Below are 24,203 nucleotides of genomic sequence, written 5' to 3'. Positions count from 1 at the left end.
TTTGAGAAAACTTCCATTGAGCAAGAGCAGTATGTTCATCTTGATGTTTTTTGTATGTGCTGCTCTATTTTTGGTTCATATGTCTTGTCACAACAATTAGAAACTTTATTTTTAAAAAAATCTTGGCCATATTCAATGTCAGGATCTTGCTTACAGGATTTTTGATCCTTGCCAGTTACCAGTTAAAACGTGTAAGAAGATGGCTGAAATTAATGCTATTTTGATACCCCTTCTCCATCTTGTATACTGCAGCAGAACACAATGATGCTTGTTTTAAGGAGGGGTCTAAATTTGAACAGGAAAGGAAGCTGAATTTGAAAGGTGAGGTAGGGAAGATTTGTTTAATAGTTTTAATGTAATTAATCACTTTGTTACTGGGAGGCCTCCATGGTTGGCTGGACCTAATCCCCCCCCCCCATCTGTTCACTACAAGATCAGCCTATCCTCCCAGAATACAATATTTTCATATTGATTGTTTGTTGCCTATTATCTGAACCAACTCCCTAATTATAAACTCAGATGGGCATTTTTAAGAACAAGATGCAATTCCTTTTCATCGTCACTACTTCAAGGCCGATTCTCAAACATCCCTCAGCATGAGAGACACTGCTCTTTCTGCCCTTCTTTTATTGACTCCTGTGATCACATCTTGCTCTTCTGCCCGAAGTACAACAGCTTTAGACCTGACTTCTCTGCCTTAACCTCGGTTTGATTCTCAGATCTTTCCATCAACGTAAAGATGACTCTTGTGCTCAACAATCCTGAGGTTGAAATAACTGAAACAGTAGCCAAAATTTTACTGTGTGTTTTGAACTAGGTATCCTTGGCTTCTGCTCACATTACCTTTACTGTTTTTTACTGGATTTACTCTTCTATTCTGTCCCTTTGTTGCATATGCCTAATAAAGGTCTCTGAATTCTGAGTATTGATTGTTTGATTTCTCTTGCTTCCTTGCTTCGGAACTTTTTTTTTGCAGTTTCCAGGAACAAACACTCGTTATTTAACTGTATGCAGTGTTGTTGTAATGTCCCGGTTCCTTTTCTTCCCTTGGGCTTGGTTTTAGTAACATTACTGTGCATGTATTCTTGCTGTAAAAAACAAAACCTAGCTCTGTTTTTGTTATGCCTAAACTGACATAACTGATTTTCTCCAAACTGCCATTGCAAACCAGCTTCAAACCTTGGTTTAAATATTAAAACATACTTTGAGGTTGGATCCAGTGGAAAATTAACAGAAGAAGCTCGCAGAGCGAATCCTTCCCCCAGCAGTCTGCTGTTTGTCCTGGTGCTCTTCTCTGAGAATCAGAAGAGCCTTGCAAGCAAAATGCATTCCAAAAAAGTCCTCTGCAGCAATGATTTGGAACCTAGTAAAATTGCCTCTTTCTCCCTCTTCTCCTTGATGCTTACGTGAATGAAGATGGGACAGATAAGAGATTTTACCGGAGTCCCCCTTGTCACTGCAGTGGCCCATCCTGTGACAAGTTTGGCTTGCAAAGTTCTCTGAGAGAAGTTTCTGGACAAACCTTTGGAGGGCTTTGAGGAGGGAAGCTGGAGAAATATCTTCTGCACCACTTCCTTTGATGAATTCTTCTGTTGGGTTGGGTCCATTGTTTGTGCTGAGAATGATGTTAGGCTGGACCAGTATAACAGGGGCGGAGGTGGCATGCTTTCACCCAGCTTTTCATGTTGCTCCAAACTGTGATTTGGCTTGCTGACTGAACAAACCTATTTTATAGGGGAAGGGTTTTATTGTTCCATGTTTTTTAAAAAGGTGCCTGCTAATTATTATTTTATCCTTTTTATAATATATAATAACTTAAAATGGGGAGGCTATGGATGTAAATATTTATTTCTAACTCAGAACTGGCCATAACCCAGATATTCGTTAGAAGCCTGGGGGTCCACCTGGATTCGTCTCTTTCAATGGAGACCCAGGTGGCCCTTACAACCCGGACTGTGTTTTTCCATCTTCGTCAGGCCCGGCAGCTGGCTCCCTTCCTCTCCCACGTGGACCTAGCCACTGTGATCTGTGCAACGGTCACCTCCAGGTTGGACTATTGTAACTCGCTCTACACGGGCCTACCCTTGCATTTGATCTGGAAGTTACAACTGGTCCAACATGCATTGGTTCGCTTGCTCATGGGGGACGCCTTCCGTGACCATATTCAACCAGTGCTGCACTGCCTGTATTGGCTCCCAGTTGAGTTCCGAATCATCTTCAAGGCCTTACGCAGCCTGGGACCCTGGTACCTTTGGGACTGCATTACCCCATATGTCCCCACTAGGCCTCTGCGCTCAGCAGAGGCCAATCTTCTGGTGGTTCCTGGCCCCTCGACGATGCGGCTGGCCTCCACTCAGGCCAGGGCCTTTACAGCCCTGGCTCCTGCCTGGTGGAACACTCTTCCTCCAGCTGTCCGGGCCCTGCGGGATCTTGGTGAGTTCTGCAGGGCCTGTAAGACGGAGTTGTTCCACCGGGCTTTTGGAGTGTCCAGCCGCTGATAAGTGCCCCCTTCATCCTCCTGTGCTCAGGGTCCCTTACCATCTATGGGATCCACTTTTCTTTCCGCCCCTCTTGGGAGGGTTTTAATGAGGGTTTAATGCGGATGCTGGTTATTATATTGAGCGCTGCATTTTAATATAAGGGTTTAACTGTACATGTGTAATTTTATGTTGTCCATCGCCCAGAGCCCTTTGGGGGTAGGGCGGTGTATAAAACCCAGTAATAAATAAATTTAAAAATATCTTTACTTATGAGAATGATTCTTCAAGATTCTGTAGCTAAGAATGAATTCATTTGTTGAACAACTGAAAGCAGTAGAGTTGAGGGGTTTTGATTGGGGAATAGTATGCAAGCTCATATGAGGGATTATATGAATAATCACAAACCGTTTATATATTCTAAATGTGGGGAGCAAATAATAGATTCTAGGATTTGAAAGAATTAATAATGTTGAGACATTGCTGAAAGCTGATAATCCTGGTGGAATAGATGGGCTTACGTTTATTTTTGCTAATAACCTTTATTCGTTTTCATATTTATGGGGTGGTCTTTTGTTACTGTTTTCTTCCACATTCACAGGCAATAATAGAAACTTCTGGTAAACTATAATACCACTAATCAGCCTAACTTTATGTTCCCATTCTGCATGAATATGAGAGAAGGTTCACTGTCAGAATGCTAATTTTGGAATTACTGGCCAAAACTGGCAGCAAGGCTGAATAAAAGACAGTTGCAGACATTTTCCACAGTCAAAAATTGTGTTGATTGGACAATTTGGAATAATATGATGGCATTTGTGTCTAATAAAAAATGCTTCAGTCTTCAACAAATGATTAAGCGTAAGAAAACTATTCATAGGTTTTGCATTATCCCTTGCGATCATAGCTGCATGTAGTTGTCGGAATTTTCCCCCAATCATTAAACTGAAACTGTTTTTAATCATCTTTAGTGAAATATTGGATGCTTGATTAATCATTGAGTGATTTATTGTTCCTCCTATTGGCTGATATGTATGTATCTACTACAAGGAGTCTTCTGTGACTGTATTAATGTGGCCACTGAGTATTGTTGCCACAAAATCACTTTAAAACAAAGTGGCAGTTATTAGTGAAAATTACAATCAGCCTGTTTAGTCGGTATCAAAATGAAATGTTGTTTGAAGCTTGTGTAAATTGCCATACTAACTTTTGAATCAAAGTTTTCAAAGTGGACTTTAGTTAAGTGGACTTTTTCCTGGATCATAAAGGTAGAGGTAACAATGTTTTAGATTTTTTGTGCACCTTCCCTGGTTGTTGATTTTTCTCTCCAGTATGGCAGAGGAGGAAGAGAAGACAGGAACTCCTACTAGAGTTTATTAAAAAAAAACCTGTTCAGTATCTAGCATTGGCAAAATATACTACGGTGTCCCTGCAACTCAGGCTGCCCTCATCTACCTGCTCAGCTGCTTGACCTTCTAGTGCCTCTTGTCCTTGGTTGGCCTCAGAAGTGAAAGAGGAGGACTCACCATTTGCCTCTCCCTCATGATCCACACAGTTCCCCAGCCATGGAAAGTACAGGCGTGGCTTCCATCTTGACCTTAGCCCTTCCCACCTAAATATAGGTACACCTCCCTTAACCCTCCTTCTTCGGCCTTCCTGTGCACTCCTTGCTGGCCCCCGCCCTCTCCTATATCTTTCCAAGGCCCCACCCACCCTACTTGTCCCTATTCTGAGGCCTTGCTGGTGTCAAGCCTCCCTGGCTGGCATTCCATGAGCCCTTGGCAGGTCCAGCACCTGCCTGGGCTGTCACTGGCTGCTGCTTCTCTCCCTGGGGCCTGACACTGCACTTATGCTTCCTCCGCAGCACTTCCCTTGTGACCCAGGGCTTGCCACTCTGTGTTGGCAGCTGGCACCCTCTTCTGCCCATCCCTGCCACCCAAGAGAGGTTGATTGTCTCCCCCCCTTCAGCTGTTGTTTTGAGTAGTGCAGGGTGGGCAGTTTGGCAGTGCCTCTCTGCTATGACTGACTTCTCCAGATGACCCCTGCATTGATGGGGGCACTTTTTTGAAGAGGCTTCCTCGGGGCAGACTGCATGGCCGAAGTCCCAGGTGGTGGCATCAAAGTGACGCTTGGGCTGCCCGCCATACCAGGACATATATCTTTGCTAAAAATAACCAAATTATGATGGTTGGCAAAATATTAGTACAGTAGCAGAGATAAGAACTAAACTGGGTGTCTTTTGAAAGTGAGAGCCAGTGCAGTTCCAGTGGTTAGAATGTTACCTTATGCACCAGCACTTCTTCATTGCAGAAACCCATCCTGGCACTGAAGGAAACATTGCCTGGGGTGGTGGCTTTAGTCAGCTTCCTGAACCCTTTTGGTCTTGGCACACCCCCATTTGTTAGCATAGACTTGCCCTGGCAAAAAGATAGGCCCAGCTCATGGAGTTGCATAGAACAGTTCCGCAGGGTTTAGGGGAGCATCCCTGCTGGCTTGCTGGCTGTGATTTGGAGTCAGCATGGCTGGACTGTGGCTGTGCTGCGCATGACACAACTACTCACCCCTAGGACTGCACTGTTAGTTAAGATCATTATTGTGTGGAGGATAGACCCATTGGTGACTGTTGGCAAGGCGGTTAAATAGAATCTCAGTATTCATAAGGCAAGCCCCTCCCCCCTTCCAAGGCTTCCAAATTTTCAGATACTTTATATCTGTACCTGCTAGTTGGCCTTCTGTGCAGTGGTGGGATTCAACAGGTTCGCACCACTTCAGCAGAACCGGTTGTTAAAATGGTGCTTGCAAACAACCAGTTGTTAAATTATTTGAATCTCACCACTGCTTCTATGTATATCAGGTTGGACACTGGATGAAACAAGAGACTGGACTAAATGAAGTATTAATCTGGTCCAGCACAGATGCTTTTATATTTTTATGTAGATGTGAGACATGATGGGTGAAAACAACCCCAAGTTAATGATTACATATAATGGGTTCCGGAATGTTGGCAGTTCTGGAAGCATCCCATGTCATTGGTTTGTCGATGCACCTATTTCCCCCTTCTATCTGGCTATGATTAGTTTTAATGGTTATGACATCAGCAATACATTTCATTCATATATCTAAAGAGAACGTCTTGTTGGCAGCTGTCACACTGTAGCAATTTAAAAAGCCTGAAATTGGTATACATCAAAGGCTTCATCTAGTAGTGTGCAACTAATTCAGTTCTGTTCGAATGCTGAAACTTGTTACATGCTGGATGTTTGCAATATATATTGTCTGATTTGTGTGGGCAAATGCGGATTTAACATCAAGTGAATATGCTGTGCTGATTTCCTTATCTGGATAAACGGCTGATGAATATGTATTTTTGCATTAGCACATATGGTAAAATAGAGAAATACACAAAAATAACATGAGAGATCTGGAATATTTGTTGCACTTTGAAGTTTCAGATAAAATACAGAATTATATGAAAATATCTTTCTCCTCTTTTAATGTTTATCCTGTGTGGAGTGTGTGTTTAATTAAAATGAATAAAAATATTCACAGGTGCTCTAGTACTATGCTAATTTAAAACCAAGGTAAAACCAGAATTATTCATATGCATTCTGAATTTAGTGCTTCTGGCTGAAGACATATCTCAGTAATAAGGAGTTGTTTGGATTGTGAATTGTTTTGATATGTTCATAGTTTTTCTTTTGCAACATCGATCTTTGGAATGCCAGTCAAAGGAAACTGGATTCTTAGTTGTCTGGGATTATATTCTCAGTGAATCGAAGGTCCTGGATCGGATCCAATCTGTTCTTCTGCTGGAGGAAAAGGAATGACCCCTCCCCACTTTGACTACCAAAACAGGCTATCCTGGGCATGTATAAAACCAGGTGGGGCAGGGTTCATAGTAATGAGAGTCATTAGATAAATTTGAATTTTGAAAGCATGTTGGATTAAACCCGAGGTGCTAAATTTATAAAGGTTCAACCCTACATAGTATTGAAAGTTAGAAAACATACAATGGGAAAAAAGTATGTTGATCTTTGCAAAGTTATTTTTGGGACACATATCATGATTTTATCTTTCTCACTAATTGTGGATAGTTGCTAACCTCTAAGGGTTTAGTATATAGACCCCATAAGGTGCTCATAAGGTATAGTTGTATATGTGTGTGTATGTGTTTGTGTATTTCTGTCTGTCTATCTAATTGTATGGCTTGGCTTCTAATATAAGATATTTAAAAAGCATTTATACAATCAATCATAAAACCAATTTCTAAAAACCATTACATAATAATACTTGGTCAGATTAAATAAAATACATTTCACATACAGATATATACATATGCATGCCTGCATGTATGTATAGGTTATGATGACAGACACTCCCAGAAGAAATGAATGCAAGCTTTCTGAGAAGCCTGCTTTTGTACGTCATGTTAAATTCGAGTTTTAGAGTTGGGGAATCAGGAAGATTTTAGCCCTGTTGTGCATATTAAGGGAAGCAGAAGGCAGCAGCCACAGTGTTTGTCCGCCTCAAACAGAGATCTGTTGCCAGTTCTGTTTGAGGTTTATCTGTGTGCTGTATTTGGCCACATCTTTAAGTAGGATGGTCTGTGGATCGAAATAAATTATATGCCGTCTTTATGTTGGAACAAAAGATAACTCTCTCTTTTTTTTACATGCAAGGTATGTACAACTTAAACATTTTTGTTCTCCGCCTCCAAGTCATATTTCCAACACATTCTGTGACCCATTTATCTGAATAAGGAAAATAAAATCGCCCCGGATCCCATTGACAATACAGAGTTTAGCAGGGCTTAGAGAGAGGGGCTTCTTTGCAGATGCTTTTGAGGGGTTCCTTTTGCCTTCCCATTTCCGGGGGACTTGAACAACCAGGAAGGTTCAGCTTCGTTCTTAGCACCTGGCAAGTATTTTTTTTTTTTTCAAATCAGCTCTACCTTTTAGTGTCCTTGATTAATTGGGTATTTACTTCAATGCTGAAAGTGGTGCTGGAGAGAAGAATTCTTGTTTCTCAAGATTTGTAAGCATATGAACACATGTTTATGCAGTGCTACTTGCCTTATCCTTGGTATGATATATACATACTACATACATAAAACCTTTATTAGGCATAATACCATTATAACTCCTTGATATGCATTTGGGTACAAATATAATTAAAGAAAAAAAAGCTGACTCAAAGCCAAGAGTAATGGTTATTTTCTTCTGTTTACTCCTCTTCTCTCTCTGTCTCTTTTGCAATCAAGCAACAGTTGGTTGTAGCAATATCTGTTCTGCTTTTTTTTCTTCGGGCACACATGAATAATCTGAAACTGTCTCCATCAGGCTTACTGATGAAGCAGAGTCATCTGGCAGGCTCTTGGTTTTGTTCGTAAGAAGCAGTCTCAGTACTGACAAACAGATGCAACTTAACATCAGTTATTCTCCTCATTTTTAATGGAATGTTTGTATCCGGCAGGCTTTGATACAGTAAATTTTGATTTAAGTTGATATCACAGTCTGGAAATGAATCTGCGAGAAATATTTTTTAAAGTATCTTTTTTTGTTGTTGTTCTAAACTTTCTTCCTCGTACTTTCTTTTTACACCTTGCCAGGATTGTTGGCTTTTATGATTACAGGGGGGAAAAATGGAATGCAGCGGAGGCACTTTATTTTCACTGTAGGAACTGATAAATGTGCAATTTGCATCCCTTCCAGGTGGCATCATATGTATGCGGTTAGATCACACATCTGTTGACTTAATTGGGCGAGTGGGTGTGGCTGGCAGGTGCTTTTAAAGTCTGAAATGAAAAGCGATTGTAGATTTGTCCTGTATTGTATTGCCTCCAGCATAATGGAGAACATGGATAATGTTGACGGCTTCTATAGACAGTATTGACAACTTCAGATTCTGCTCACCTCCCCACTAACCACCTTGGAGGCAAGACTGACAGTATTTGATGTTGAGTCTCTTACTGGAGGGCTGACACTACGAAAAAGCTAACATAACTTTTCCACTATAACTTATTTCATAGAATCATAGAGTTGGGAGAGGCCATACAGGCCATCTAGTCCAATCTCCTGCTCAATGAAGGATCAGCTTAGGGCACAGGTGTCAAACTCGCGGCCCTCCAGATGTTATGGACTACAGTTCCCATCATCCCCTGCTGGCATTCTGCTTAATGACTGCCAGTGAGGGGGAGCTCACCACCTCCAGAGGCAGCTGATTGCACTGATGCACAACTCTTGCTGTACATTTTTCCCCTAACATCCAGGTGGAATCTTTCTCCCTATAATTTATAGCCATCACTTTGAGTCCTGTTCTTTGCTATCAACAGAAACACTTCCCTCCCCTCAAATATTTAAAGAGCCCTACATATACTTAAAGAGAGCAATCATATCCCCCCTCAACCTCATCTCCTCCAGACTGAACAATCCCAAGTCCCTGAGCCTTTTCATAATGACCTGTTTGTCAAGTTAATGCACATGTAAGATTTGGTGTAATTCTGTTAGGGAAAAAAAAGGCAACAGCTGGTCTACTAAGAATTATGAACCAAGATGGCCAGAGTATTATTACATCGGTAACTGCCCAAAAAGAGACATGGAATCATATAGAAGTTTTTGTTTATAATCTAATCATGCTGTTTGCAGGCTCAGTGATCCTGGCAACACTTTGTATACATTGTTTTGGGATACAACACTGCAGACCCTGAATGGTCTTTCTTTTGAGTAAGGTACATAGTGACAGCAATTTTTAACTGGAGGGAAATCTGAGGTGTGGTGGTATGGTGGAGGGGTTTATCCCCAAGCTCTTGGAAACTGTTTACCCTCATTATATTGGAAGATATGCTGATGGATGTTATCCCATTAGAGAAGGGGCCATTTTGGTGTAAACAAAGACTCTTGCTTATGCTTGCTGAACAGTGAAGGGAAGAAAGTAGCTTTACTTAAAATGGTGCCCTAATAGGCTTGGATTCAAGTAAGAAGACTGAGGAAATATTTTGTAAATTACTGTCTATATTCAAATTAAATGTGAATTACTCTAAATGTTGAAAATATGCAATACTAGAAAAAGTTCAATCAGTGCCAAATGCTTACGATGACAATACCATTTCAGAAGTTTCTGGTGATTTCTAATGGAATGTGGACGTGAGAAAAACAAACAAAAATATTATATATACGTGCTGAAGTATAAATTACTTGCTGCTGTTGAAGGACTGCTAGCTTTCTAATTTTGCCAAGGCTTTCCTTGTACCAACAAATGTTTTCCAGTTTAGACACTATCAGTTGTTCAGTCAGACTTAATTGTCTTGCTTCAGTGGTCACACTGTGTATTATTGCTTCTGTGTTTCCTGTAGTCTTTTGTGTGTTGGCAGATTTCACTTTTTCCCCTTTCAAGGTTTCAGCATGATCAATACTTGCCTTCCCCTGTAATGAATAGCATTTAAATCACCTATCTATAGTGTTCCATAGAATTATTATCCTCATCCAAATACTCTAAAGGTTGTTATGGTTTTTGATTGACTGTACATAATTTAGTGGTAGCTATTTGGGATGTCAAAAAGTTTAATTCATAGTTTGAAAACAACAAAACAAACCTTAAAATATTTGGAATGTTGGTTCTTGTGCTATTATGTCTGTGTGCTTGGTTTTCCTATTCCACTGCTTACTTCACAGAGTGATGACTTCACAGAGACCACTTTTTTTGGGGGGGGGGGGGTTGACCCATAGGAACAAAAAAAATTTTCTGTTTCCCATGAGTTACCTGAAATGTTACCTGTGCTCTGAGCAAAAGTAGACAGAGCTCCATTCTGATATGGTCCAGGAGGAATTCTGTGTGTCATGAACAGTTTCTTCCTTGGGGAGGTGGTTACAGTGCAGCTCTTCAGAATACATCCCTACTGTTCTTGTAGCCAAAATTAAGTAGCTGCTTGCTTGCTTTTTTTCTCATTTATTTAAGAAAAAGAAAGAAACACTGGCTGAGATCATACTTGGCTATCACAATTTTTGTGTGTGGAAAGGAACTACAGTTAATGACTGTGCTTGACTCGCACTAATAACTGATTCCTCACCAGCTGTTGTGGGGTTCCCAGGGTGTGTGGCCATGGTCTGGTGGTTTTTTGATTCCACCTGTGAAGCTTCCAACAATACGTCCCCTCCCCCACTTTAAAATTCTAGTTTTCTACTTTTGAGCGTGGAAAAAGAATAGTAGTATCATAATTTAGGCATTAAAGTGTGCATCTGAATTACACTCATTGATTTCATTGTACATTACTCTGAGAAAGACCAAGATTGTAGAAGAGAATGGATGACTTTGTATCCTGGTAACCTGATTGGGGAAGGCGGCGGGGGGGGGGGGGCGTTTAAGCACAGCATTGGAAGATATAGCATGACTAATAATTTATGCCAAAGTGCTTTTTATTCCTTAATTAAAATCAAAACAAAACAAATACAAACAAAAAACATCTCACCCAAACTGATTTTTAAAATGAAAAACAAATATCAATCTGACTATTTTTATTCATTTTCCTTACAAGCCATCAGTTCTCCAGAATTCTTTCATTCTGGCTACTTTTTAATTAAGCTTGGTTAAAATTTTATGCAGGAACAACTACTCCCAAAAGTAACCTGGCTATTTATTAAACTCTTGATAGGTCAGAAGAACAAGATTCAGAGTTGATGATCATGGGGAAATCTGGATGGAGCAGTGCTGGTCTCTTGTTATACACAGACTGTGTCTGGTTGCAGTGTGCTTTCATCATTCACTGTCTGAATGTTGCATATGAATGCTATATGGATTCAGTTAGTAAAGATGTTCCCTTGATCCTTAGGAGTGTTTGTTATTAAACGGGTAAAACAAGCCTGTAGGCAAGTAGTATCTTGCTGCTTGCGTGAAACAGTGCTTGATGAGCTTTTGTTTATGGTAATGATAGACTTTTTTGTTAGTAGCTATTGTACAACACCACACAAGAGTCTATTAGGGGCAGTGCTAGATCAACAAGTATTTAACAGTTAACAGAGCGACAGAGTTAGTTCGTGGTAACTTGATCTGCCATCAATGCATCAAACTACACACTGACTGGGTGCCCCATCTGTGTTAAACATTAGCAAATGTTTGACAAAATCACACATCTCCCTGTCTATCTCACACAGCTGTCCAATTTGGCAGCTTACTTCCAAGTTAGCAAAGCGGTTGCTAACAGCAGTTCATAGCATCTTTTTGATTGTAGTTCACTAATAACACTGGCTCAATCTGCCACGACTGAAGATTTTAATATCAGCCAAAAATGCATCCTATAACGATATAGACAGTTGTCTCCATAGTGTCAATAGTGCAGTGTCCTCTGAGCTGTATCATCAGGGCCTCTGCCCTTTCTCTGCAGCTGAAGGCAGATTTTTTTGGGCTGGAGGATGTCTTCTGTTAAAATATTCCTTTGGTAATGCAGAGCATTATGGAAGTGATTCTCTACTAATGCCCTTAGTTGGGCTTGATGTAAATGTAATTGTGGTGAAACGAAAGGGCTTCCTTATCTGACTTTGCATGCATTCAGCAACTCATTCAAACTATTTCATAACTGGCAAAGCAGCTAAGTATGTTTAGTTTGTGGATACTATGCCAGTATGGTTATTGAACACATGTAGCAATGTCCCAAAAATTGAAGCATACTATGAATGATAGATGGATCACATGCAAAGTTACATGGGGAAGCTGTTTGCCTTGCAAGCATCCAGTTCAAATCCAGTCTTTGCCTGGGCTTGGGACTGGAAGTTTTACAACTGTTTTTCTCTCCATCCCTCTTAAGTAAGAAGCACAGGGAAATAACAACATCCCTTTCCACTTAAGATTTTTCAAGAGGAGTGCTATTCAAGGGTCAGTGAGCAGACTGACTTCTCCCATACTCTATGGAGGGACCATTTCAACTATCCCTTATAGGCATAGTTGTGATTCGTGAGCAGGGACAAGTCTTCTGGTATGCTGTGCCACTCCTTCAGGCAATCCTGAGTAATCTGGGAACTTTGCCTCAGGGAACATGCAATCAAAACAAAGGCCAAGGCATACCTTGAGTTGGCTTCAGTAGCCAGTCCAGAACGTTAGGAGCCGAACTGATGTGTCTCGCTTTCAGGGTTTCATATTCATAATGGCAAAACGTGCTAATCATTGCTACTACAAAACCTAATCCTAACCTTTTTTACAGTTTAGCTTTCACTAAAGCTACCGTAAGAATGTTGTATATACATAAATACAGGGTTAACCCTGATTGTCATCAACATGATTTTTAAAAGTTCAAAATTAAAGTTTGGATTCAGTGTTGAAAGGGACTGGTGGACAGTGGTGTAGCGCCAAGGGGACAAGGGTGTGTGCAATGCACTGGGCACGCGCTGGTACGAGGGCGTGGCGGGGGTGTTCGGGGGCGCAGTGGGGGTGTTCTGGGGCAGGCGTAGGCGTGGCAGGGGTGCAGGGCGCACGCGTGCCCCGGGCACAGTTCCCCCTCGCTCCGGCCTTGCTGGTGAAGAAATGGATTCACCACCATTGGAAGGTATAGGGTGCCAAGAATTTTCTGCATAATTATTTTTATGTCATATTTCAGAACATTCTGATGCAAAATGATAAATTTTAATAGTTGCAATATGCCTCATTTTCTGTATTGTTTTCTTGTTCTATAAAATAGTTTCTGGAAAAGGTTAAAATGGAAATACTTATCTCCATACCTCAATCTGACAATTTATTTATTTTTTTAGTCCAAAAATCCAGGTTTGCTGACTCCCTTCACTGCATCTCTATCCCTTTCCTTTAAAAATCAAACCTAAGCTTAGTGGACAAGATACTACAGTGATCCATTCTGAGGAAACCTGGACAATGCAGCTAGAAATTTCACTTGAGTTCCAACACATTGAAATTGTTTGGAAGTTACTGGGATGTCACACATTTGGTTCACTTTCAGGGCAGTACCAAGCACATCTACTCAAAAGTAATTTTCATTGAGGTTACTGGGGTTTACAGCCCTGTAAACCTGTTTAAGATTGCAGCCCTCATGCTCAGTAGAGTATAGTGCTTCAAATGGAAGATGACAATTTATCACTGTGAGCCCCATCCAAAGGAAGGGGACAAATCTGTTTCGAGAAGTGGTGTGCTGCCGCATTGGAGGTTTGCCCCCCGGGGCACTTACCTGGGCAGAGGGATGGTCCCACCGGCATGTTGCTGTCGTTGCCCCCAGGTGCTGAAACATGTGTCCCACATCCCCACCGGTGTAGTAGGGGTGGGCCGGAGGGACTGTCATTAGTGTGCTCCCTCCTGGTCTTTGCTGGCATTCTGCCGGAGAATTGCAGTCTGGACTTAAGACAGTCTTTGGGTTGGCACAGGTCAGTTACAGCCCATTGAGGCTTCTCGGCAGCAGGGAGGCTGTTGCACCTTGCAAGCCTTCCCATGTTGTTGGGAAGACACCTTGGGGGCAGCGACTGGGGGCAGCTGTGGTGCCACAGCCAGGCGTCTGGCTCATGGATGGGGCTGCTTATCTGATACAAAGCTGGGTAACTCATGCCTGTCATGAAAGTGACATATAATAATTTTTTAACATGCACACAGATAAGGCGGGGGGTTGTACACACTCATGGGACTTTGTAGTTAAGCAGAAAAAAGTGTGACTTTCAAATTAGCTGAGAGAGAGAGAGAAAGAAACTGAGCATATTTCCTGTGACAGAATTTTGAGAGCACTTAAATGTCAGTTAAATCAAAACAATTGTAATGGGAGATGAGAAAATGCAAATGTTTCAATTTGGAGTTTATATAATTCTGGAGGGAGAATTTTTGGTATGCAGTTGAAAATATTTCCAATAGTTTACCTCGGCTTACCGTTGACCTGGTGGTAGTGGACAACCTTCTACCCTCATGCTTCATCTTCCATCATCACTGAAGACGCAGCTAGGCTGATAGAGCAGCCCTGTATCTTTCATTGCTGCGTAGAAGAGGGAATTTCAGTGTGTCTCATAATGATCCAGAGATGAGAAGTGAACGTTCTGAAACTCGTGATTCTGGGTAACAGCTATAAATCCCGGAGACTTTTCGTCTTAGCATGTGGTTGGCCCAAGAGTACAGTCATTTGTTTTGTAATCTCAGTTTACCTTAACATTAAAATACTTAAATTTTGCCAAGGTAATGTTTAATGGTACTCGATAATTGAGTTAATGATCAGGTGTGAGAGTACATTAGGTATTGTGCAGCTGTTAATTTTCAACACCCATGTGTTCCCAGATTTCGAGATGAGCTAATAGTGAAGTTTTTCTTAATTAATTCTCTGAACCATTACAGCCTTCTTGTGGGCTTTCCTTATCACCTGAACAACTGGCATTTTTGACTCACTTTGGCTAGTGCCTTTTCTACTTCTCCAGGTACCAAGCAGATGTTGTAATAAAATTATCCTTTCAGTGGGAAACATTAGTTGACAGGTGTAGACAATGCTAGGCTGCATCTACTTCTCAGTTGCACAAGTAGTACATAACATAATACTTCCAACGGAAAACAATCTCTTACAGCATGTTGCATCAGCTTTTCCTCCCCAGCTTTGATAAACAAATACGTTATAGCTCACAAAATAGATCACCGTTTTAAATGAAAACAAAATCTCGGTTGCTTACCAACGGGTTTAATTTAGATCTCTTTTTTGATTGTTTTGCTAAGCATTCCGCTCACCTTTCCTAACACCTGAACCTTTTTCATTTCCCTAGGCTATATATTAAATTAACTGCTGTGTGTGGAGAATAAATAAAATAATAGTATCGCACTGATTCATCCAGTAGGAGGCCCCAGTGTTCTGAAGGAAGAAATTGTGGCAGCCCGTTTGCTCCCTCAGACACAGTCAGTGATGGTTAAGGCAGAGAAGGAAGGGCAACAGGAGCTACGCAACCCCCTCAAACATTTGAGACTGACATGATATAAAACAATTCATGATATAAGTTGATCTTGTTGTGAACATGGCTGCTCAATGCAGAGAAAAGTTTATATCTGTTTTTATGATCCTACATTTCTTCATGCACGTAGTTCCTTGATCTTGGCTATTTGATGGTAATTTTTAAGCAAAACATTAGGAAGTACGCCAGTGCTGACATTTTAAGGGTTTTAACAGTAATTGGAAGACATTTCTTTTACTAAATCTGAAGGCACTCACAAATATCCTTGTTTTGCAGTTAAAAAGGCAGTAGAAGATACAGAAGAAAAGAAAATAGCTTTGCCGAAGAAGAGGGTGAAGGAGTTAAGAATATTGGATGGGAAGACTGCACAGAATCTGTGTATGTAATACATTCTTCCATTTGGCATGTTTGCCTGAGCACAACTTTTCTGGCCTTTTAGACACATTGGCGGACTTTTCTGATGTCAAGCATTTGGTAATAAGGAAGAAATTCATATAGAGAAAGGCATCTTATTGTGGAAGCTTTCCTGATGTATGCACTCATTTGGCATTGACTCTTCATTAAAACATCTGCTTGATAAGTGGAAGCTCATTATATCCAGCTTTAATAATAGAGGGGAGAGGGATTCTGGTAGCAGGTGATGTAACTGAAGAGCTGTTGCCAGTCTGGGTAAACAATTCTTGCCTTGATGTGCCAATGGTCTGACTCAGTATAAGACAGCTTCATATGTTCCTAGGGGGTGGCTGGGTGGGTATGGAATTCTAGTACAGTCAGTGTTCTGTATCTAACTGTGCAGTTGCAAATACTTAATGGCACTTTACTTTCCCTAGGAGGGTGGTACAGATTTCTACTGAGTTTGTCCTTTTGCTGCTCACTGGCTTCCCAGTAAAGAGAGCAAATGAGGGGTCTGCAGTGGGCAAGGGGGACCAGTAGGAGCCACTGTCTGCTAAGAAGCAAGTTCAAGTTCCTCAGGCCTTCAGAATGTATGATTGAATACAGGCTTGTGACTAAACATGCAAGATGATGATATATCTGGATCCACAATAATATGTGGGAAAGACCTGGCTCATATTAAAGTTTAATGTTTGATTGAAAAAAAGGAGGAGGAACTTGGATTTATATCCCACTTTTATCAGCTGTAAGCAGCATACAAACTCCTTTCCTTTCCTCTCTCTACAACAGACACCTTGTGAGCTAGGTGGGGCTGAGAGAGTTCTGAGAGAACTGCGACTAGCCTAAGCTCATCCAGCAGGAACGTAGGAGTGGGGAAACAATCTAGTTTACCAGATAAGACTCTGCTGCTCACATGGAGGAGTGGGGGGATCAGAGTGAGAGGTACCTCTTAATTGCTATACTACACTACTCTGCCAATGAAAACACCAGGGTAGTGGTGAGGAGAACCGGACTTTAATCTGGAAAACCAGGTTTGACTCCCCACTCCTCGGCATGAGTGGTGGACTCTAATCTAGTGAACTGGGTTTGTTTTCCCCATTCCTACACATAAAGCCTGCTGGCTGATCTTGGGCTAGTCATGGTTCTCTCAGAACTCTCTCAGCCCCACCTACCTCACAAGGTATAAAACAGAGGAGATACTTGGAAGGTATGGTCAACTTTTTGTAATTCTTATTGAAAGTGGCTTATAGACAATTTCTCCCTCATCAGGGCACACTCTTATTTGCTTTATCTCAACAAATGGGGACTTTAATTACGGTCCTAGGCCAGCAGTATGAAAACAATACATAAAAATGATGTAAAAAAGATCAAACAGTCAATGATAAAAACAAAAGAATTAGAAGGAGAGCAGTGATAAAAGGAATACAAATGCAAATTGATGTTTACCCTTGTCAAAGTGAGGAACTTGCACACTTATTTAATGCAAGACTATTTTTTTACAAACAGAAGGACAATATTTTGCTGCAGCATATGTAATATTAGGCTCCTTATCCTCAAGCAAAATTCTGGTCAACAAATAGTTTGTATCAGATTATGGTTTAGGCGTCTAAAGCAATATAGGAGGGATGTAATTAGTTGGTTCCTCTCAACAGTGTAAAATTCACAATGGAGTAATGTATGAGTAATCATCTCTATGTCCTTGGTACTGCAACGACAGTAGTGCACAACAAGTGGGGATGTTTGACCAATCCACTCAACTTGATCATTGAAATAAAGAAGAAGAATACACAGTTAAATCAAAGGTTACCACAAGGAAAATAGCAGCATATCTCTTCTGGCAGCTCCACTAGCCTATGGGGGCTGAGAGGGGTCTGGAGGCTGGGTGCGACAGCAGCTGGATGTCGGCGGATTTGTCCCTCCGTCAGCAGTGTTTTGAAGAGGGCATTTACACTATCGGCAGCCTGTACCGCATCCAGTGAAGGATTCCCTGCCTTGGATTGTGATATTACTTTGTCCACAAATGCAAGAAGGAAAGCATACATTTTCTCAACATGAATTTTCCATTTAGGTATCAGTAGCTCTTAGCAAGTCTAGTTAAATTTAAATCTCAATGTTCAGAAGACAGAATTTCTCCCAATATAGCTTCAACCCCCCCCCCCCCAAAACACACACACACACACAAACGCCCTTTCCGCACGGGCCATAAACTGCGCCCTGGGGATGGCAAAAACGCCGTCCCCAGGGAGCCGTTCGCACAGGCGGCACTGCGAAAATGCAGCAGCGCCAACCTGGCTCCTCTCCCCCTCCCGCAGGGCGGCGTCAGGCCGCCTCCAAAAACGGAGGGAGGTTTTTGGAAAAACAGCGCATTCCCAGCGGCGCGGTGCGAATGGCACCGCTGGGAATGCGCTGTTTTCCCCGTCCCTCTCCCACTCACCTCGTCGCCGTCGTCGCCCATCTGGCCTCCTAAGACCCTCCCTTGCTGTCCTCCGACCCCTGGAGGTCGGAGGGCAGCGTGGGCTGGTCTAAGGAGGCCAGCAGGGTGACGAAGGCAACGAGGTGAGTGGGAGAGGGACGGGGAAGGGAGCCGCCTCTCCTGCGCCGGCCTCTGCGGGGCCGCTCGCACGCTCTCGTGCAAACGGCCCCCACCTCTCCACCGGCAGAATTCCTGCCGGTGGGGAAGCGCTCTTTGGCCCGTGCGGAAAGGGCCAGAGAAACAGGACACAGATGCTGCTTATTGGTAGACACATTAATCTGGACATAGAATGCTGGACTAGGTGGATTGTTTTGTTTGTAAATAAATGGTGTTAAAATGTATTGTTTTGAAAGTTCAGAAACCCATAAGAAACATAAGGTGGATCCCACATTTTTGATTGTTTTGGAAGATTTTTTTAAAAAGAAGTTTGGTTATGATTAAATTACAGAGTTTAGCCAGTTGAGATAATTACTATTAAATGGTGTGTGATTCCTGCTTATTGGAGTAGTGCCTTGGGCTTTAGAAGGAAATATATGAATATTGTAAGAACTCACACTTAATTTAAATCTTATTTATCTGCATTTCCTGGCTTACATAAATTCTGAGCTAAAAAGTGTTGACTCCGTATCTTAAAGTTTAGTGCGGGCAAATGCATGTTCCACAGGACAGTAAACATTCTTCCATTGTAAATGTTCACCATATTTTTGAAGAAATACATGTTTTACATTTGACAGTGCTGATGTCTTAAATTAGGATGCTGTGTTTCATTTCAGCTATTTTCCTGGGATCTTTCCGCATGCCTTATGAGGAAATTAAAAATATCATATTAGAAGTAGATGAAGAAAAACTGAGTGAAGCATTGATTCAGGTAAGCTAGTGTGACATCTGTCGGAATCAACATTTTCATCATCGTGAATATATTGTGAGTGTGCTATGGGATAATGAAATCCCACACCTACTTTTAAGGAAGTGGATTCTGAAATTGGGTTGCTTGACGGTTGCTTGACAATTTTAAATGCCTTAGGACTGAGAGGGGTAATTTCTCCTGTATAGCTATTCTCATTTCAAATATTCATATTGTTTCATTAATCTAAATTTTTACTTCATCCCCTCTAGGAAGCTGAGAGTGGCATATAACATTTATAGAATAGCAGATGTACTGCCCATTTTCTCTCCTTTCTTTTGTAATGTAATTATAGACTTCATCGCAAAAGTGATAACTGGGATTTTGCTCTGTGGTGATAAAGTAGACTGTGCTTTTGTGTGGATGTAGCAATAAAAGGACATCAGTTTGGGAGTAGGACTGAAAGTTCAGAGTAAATTTTTATTGTCATGATTATTTCATATCTTGAACTATTTTTCTTAAAGTGGTTAAAATAATTAAGAAGTTGCAGTGCAAAAATTATGGCTATATAAGTAACTTTTCCTCTCTAAGGTGGTGATTAGTATGGTCAGGAAGGCACATGTGCCTTTGACATATATTTGTGTGGATAAGGCCTGTTTCCAATTATTGGAAATAATATATAAAATGCTTTAATAAAACTTACAAACATATACAGCATTAAAACCACCGAGGGAGGGCCTATAACGGTTATAATTGAGGGAATGCCAAATGGAGCAGAAAAGTGTTCACTTGTTGGTGGAAGACACAGATAGAGGGAGACAGACAAATCTCCCTGAGGAGGGAGTTCTAAAGTTTTGGTGCCATGACTGAGAAGGCCCTTCTTCCCAGTGCTGCCTATCTAATTGCAGATTGCATCCAAAATAGAGGATTTTACCTGTGGCCCCTTGGCTCCATATTTCAGGGCTGATCAGACTCTAGAGAAGGGCTCTGGGCTTCTAGGTTCCTGATCCAGCAATGAACAGAGAGGAAGTCTCAGGCAAGAATCCTTTAAATGAAATCAAACTTTATTAAAACATGTATGCATTTCACACTTAATCTCATTCACGCAAGACTGGCCAAACCTGTTAGTTCTATGCAAAGACTGGCCAAGCAGGAGAATTTCATTGATTATGGAAAGTACAAGGTCGGATCTTCTCTTTTGTAGGAGTGGTGACATCATGGTGCCTATGGCCTTCTCAGTTCGTGTTTGCCTCTTTTACCTTTCTCCTTTTTAATTCCAAACTAATATTATTACTTTATTTAGTCTGTTTATAGTTTGTCATTCTGTCTGGGACTCAGCCTATTGTCAAAGTAATATTTCTCTATGGTATAACATGGTATGTTGAAAAGTTCATAATTCACATACATAGTTTAATACCCAATGTGCTGCGTGAAGTGTTAACTCAAAGGAAGGCGAGGTTGAGAAACAGTCACTGAAGAGAACAACATTATTACCTGTTTTTTTTCTTCATGGCTATATTTTGGAGAAGGCGACTTTCAGGTAGCTGGTGATCCAAGTGGACATTGGATCTATTACAAACTAAGATAATTTGGAATTCCAGCAACTGAGGCTTGATCAGGGAGCCAAATGGGACTTTAAGCAGATTCAGGTGTAAACCACAGGAGATCCACACAGAGAGAGAAAGAGAAAAAAAAGAAAAGAAACAGGACTGGGAAAAGCACAGATTCAGAACACGCATTTGAAATACTTGAAGATGCAATAGCTGAGCATCAGTTGCAATAATGATGGCAAATCCTAATATCATGTAAGAGTAGGAGTGAGGAGAAACAAACCAAATGACTATCCCAGGTTTGGTGAGAGGTGGGGAGATCTCAGGTGGAGACAAGCCTGTGGATTGGTTGAGGGAACAAGCAGAGACATCCCTGAGACCTTTGGAATGCTCCAGACTACGGAAGGGAGAAGGATGTGAAGGGGGTACGACGAAAGGAGTGTCCAAGCTGCCGCACTTAGCAAATTCAGGAGAAGATGAAGAGGTTATGCCATCCAGGTGCAAAAGTCTGAAGAGTAAAAATAATTAAGTTACAAATTGTTGTCACCAAAGATTCTTTTGTTTGGGAAATACTTTCATGAGACCTCACAATATTGTGCCTAAAAGCATTTTGATTGGAGTATTGACTTGGTACCCTTGTGCTAAAGGTACTGTCTAGAATTGTCTATATCAGTGGTGGCAAACTTATTGCACGGGTACCAGAGGTGGCACTCAAAGCCCTCTCTGTGGGCACGTGCGCACAGAGTGCATCATGTGGGGGGGAAAGCGCTATTAAACCCCACTGATTTTCATGGGAGGAACTAAAGCGTGATCCTTTACCTGAGAGTAAGATCAGTTGCTTGCAATGGGGCTTGCTCCCCTCCTAGGGTCGTGAGTCACCTGTTCAAAGAGTTGCATGGTTGCTTCAAAACAAAGCCACTTACTACCACCAAGCTTACTCCTGAGTAATGCACGCTTCAGAGCCAACAGTTTTTTCTAAACTAAAACCTCAGTATTCAGGTTAAATTGCCATGTTGGCACTTTGCGATAAATAAGTGTGTTTTGGGTTGCAGTTTGGGCACTCGGTCTCGAAAAGGTTTGCCATCAGTGGTCTATATCAAGCTAGCCACTATATTCTCACAGCTATAATTTGATTATGTCAAGCAGTTGACTTCTGCATCTTCCTCTTGCTCATCTCCTCTGGTTTGCAAATTCCCCTTCCTCATGAGGCTCCTATAACTGTAGCAACTCATAGGGGGCCTGCCAGAAATGTTTGAGTTAATCAGAAAAAAATGCTCCCAGGCTGTGAGGTAGATGCTAATGCCAACAAAATGGAAGCGGTGATGGCATTGAGGAAAGAAAAGTATACTTCTGTTAGCCTGGAAACTTGATTTTTCTTCTGTCAATATTTTATTGTTCTTTGTAGGACTGTGAACTTGTGTGTGTGAAGTAGAAAAATAAAATTAAAATAAATATGACAAGCAACTGTATAATGAACTGAGATGCAAAATCTTGGTATTTTTTTTCCTCAGATTTTCTTATATTAGCAGAAGTTTGAAACCTGTGTGTGTATTAATACAATCCAGGAGTACTATGCTAAGGATATCTAAATTAACTGGCAGGGTTTTTTTAATGAATGGATGCTGAATATAAGCAAAAGTTGCTTAGTCAATGAACATCTGTGTTTGCATCCCGTCACAAATGGTTGTATTTACTCTGAGCAGAATTCCTAAAGATCAGCAATGCAGAGATATTAACATACTTGCATTACTTATCCTGAGTTAACATGAAAACCCTTATGTGTATACCAGCAGGCAGTGTAATGATTTTTGTCATCAATACTTATTTTAGGAGTGTCTGAAAATGCAGAACTTAGAAAGCCTGAGAAAGGCCATCAAAGCTATGGAATTCTTCTCCATTACTGTTTGAGAGCTTATTTTGGGATTGCAAACATAGAATATCATAAAATATAGGTTTAATTTCCAGTGTATGTAGCCATGGACTGATGAGAAATCATAGTTAATTTCAAATTCATATCTTTGGTGTATTTGTACTACAGCCATATTAGACATTAAGTTAGTTAAATAGACAAGAAATACAACAACATAATCCTTAAAGTGGTGTGTATGTATGTAACAATGCTTCTTTGTTTTCGTCAGTATTACTATATAGTATGATTATGGTCTCTTGTTGAGCTTTCCCTTGCTGATTTGGCAAATGCTATCTTATTTTTGCAAACCAGTTGAACCTAGTTAAAACAAAATCTGAATAGCTGCTTGATAGGTATCCTTGTTTTATTCTGTAATGTCTTCCTAAAGGCTAACAACCCTGTGGCTGGGGACAGTGCTGCTGCTGAACCACCTTTCTGCCTCTACAGGGCTTCCAGATGGCACAAGGAGGTGACTAAAAGAATGAAAAATAACCCTGGAAGCCTTCCATAGGTCTTACTGGAGTTACACCACCCTTTCAGGTGGTGAAGGTCCTAAGTCCTGGCCACAGCATTCCTGGTCGTAAACTCCAGGTGAAAGCTGACTAAAGTTGTCTCCAACCCCGGGAATGTCCTGGCTCCCCCACCCCGGCATCCAGTTGGACACCTGTGTTGCTCTGCAGTGGCATTCACTTTTGGGTTTCACCACAGAGCCTTTGCCCGCTCCACTGGCAGAAGTGACCCTTGCACTGGTGGAGAGGACAAACACATTTGCTCAGCCCTCTACCGCTCCCTATTCCCATTCCCCCCCACATCTGGATTGGGCTATGAGGAGGAGAAATGTTGCATGAATAGCTCTAAAAAGGGGGGGAAATGATCAGAAGAAGTAAATGGTGAATCCTGAAGACAAATGTGGTAACAGCTGCACATAATTTAGTTACAAATTTCTGTTACGTTAAAGAAAGTTATTTCAAACTCACAATATTTTCTGTACACCAGTGCAGGAGCACTTCAGAGAGAAAAAATAATAATCATATAGGTATTTTTTAGGAATCAGCCATCTCACAATGGTGTGGCTTTCAGAGATGAAGTGGGGAACAAAGCTTCTTAGAGTCCAAGGTGCTTACACAACAAAGTCATATTTTCCTTATTAAAAAAATGGTAACGCACATAAGAACATAAGAGTCCTGCTGGATCAGACCAGTGGTCCATCTAGTCTAGCATTCTGTCTCAAACATGCGGTCCAACAACAGGACAGAGTGCCCAAAGTGTTCCCCTGATATTGATATTCAGAGTTTGACTTCCTCTGAACATGGAGGTTCCCTTTAGTCACTGTGCCTAATAGCCACTAATAGGCCTATTCTCCATGAACCTGTCGAATCCCCTTTTGAAGCTATCCCTTTGGCCTTTCTAATGACTTGTTCTGTAAAGTAATACCCTGTTTCTCCGAAAATAAGACATCCCCTGAGAATAAGACGTAGTAGAGGTTTTGCTGAAACATATAAAACATCCCCAAAAAGTAAGATGTAGCAAAGTTTTTGTTTGGAAGCATGCCCGTCGAACAGAACACCAGAGCATGCAGCTGTGGAGTGGAAAAATAAGACATCCCCTGAAAATAAGACATAGCACATCTTTGGGAGCAAAAATTAATATAAGACACT

The 24,203-nt window shown here is 41.3% G+C and overlaps 1 protein-coding gene across 5 annotated transcripts in view; it reads left to right on the top strand.

Moving 5' to 3' along the window:
- Nucleotides 1-24,203, top strand: part of DIAPH2 (diaphanous related formin 2) — a 413,545-nt gene that overhangs the window by 99,029 nt on the left and 290,313 nt on the right. For all 5 annotated transcript variants that reach the window (XM_048514791.1, XM_048514790.1, XM_048514789.1 and 2 more), the window contains 2 exons: nt 15,653-15,754; nt 19,016-19,110. In XM_048514791.1, coding sequence (XP_048370748.1) covers nt 15,653-15,754; nt 19,016-19,110 — 197 coding nt within the window. The remainder of the gene's footprint in view (nt 1-15,652; nt 15,755-19,015; nt 19,111-24,203) is intronic.

The sequence above is a fragment of the Sphaerodactylus townsendi genome, linkage group LG13, assembly GCF_021028975.2.
Source record: "Sphaerodactylus townsendi isolate TG3544 linkage group LG13, MPM_Stown_v2.3, whole genome shotgun sequence".
NCBI classification, from domain to species: Eukaryota; Metazoa; Chordata; class Lepidosauria; order Squamata; family Sphaerodactylidae; genus Sphaerodactylus; species Sphaerodactylus townsendi.
The sequence above is the reverse complement of the archived record's forward strand: the minus strand, read 5'-3'. Positions and strand labels throughout refer to the sequence as shown.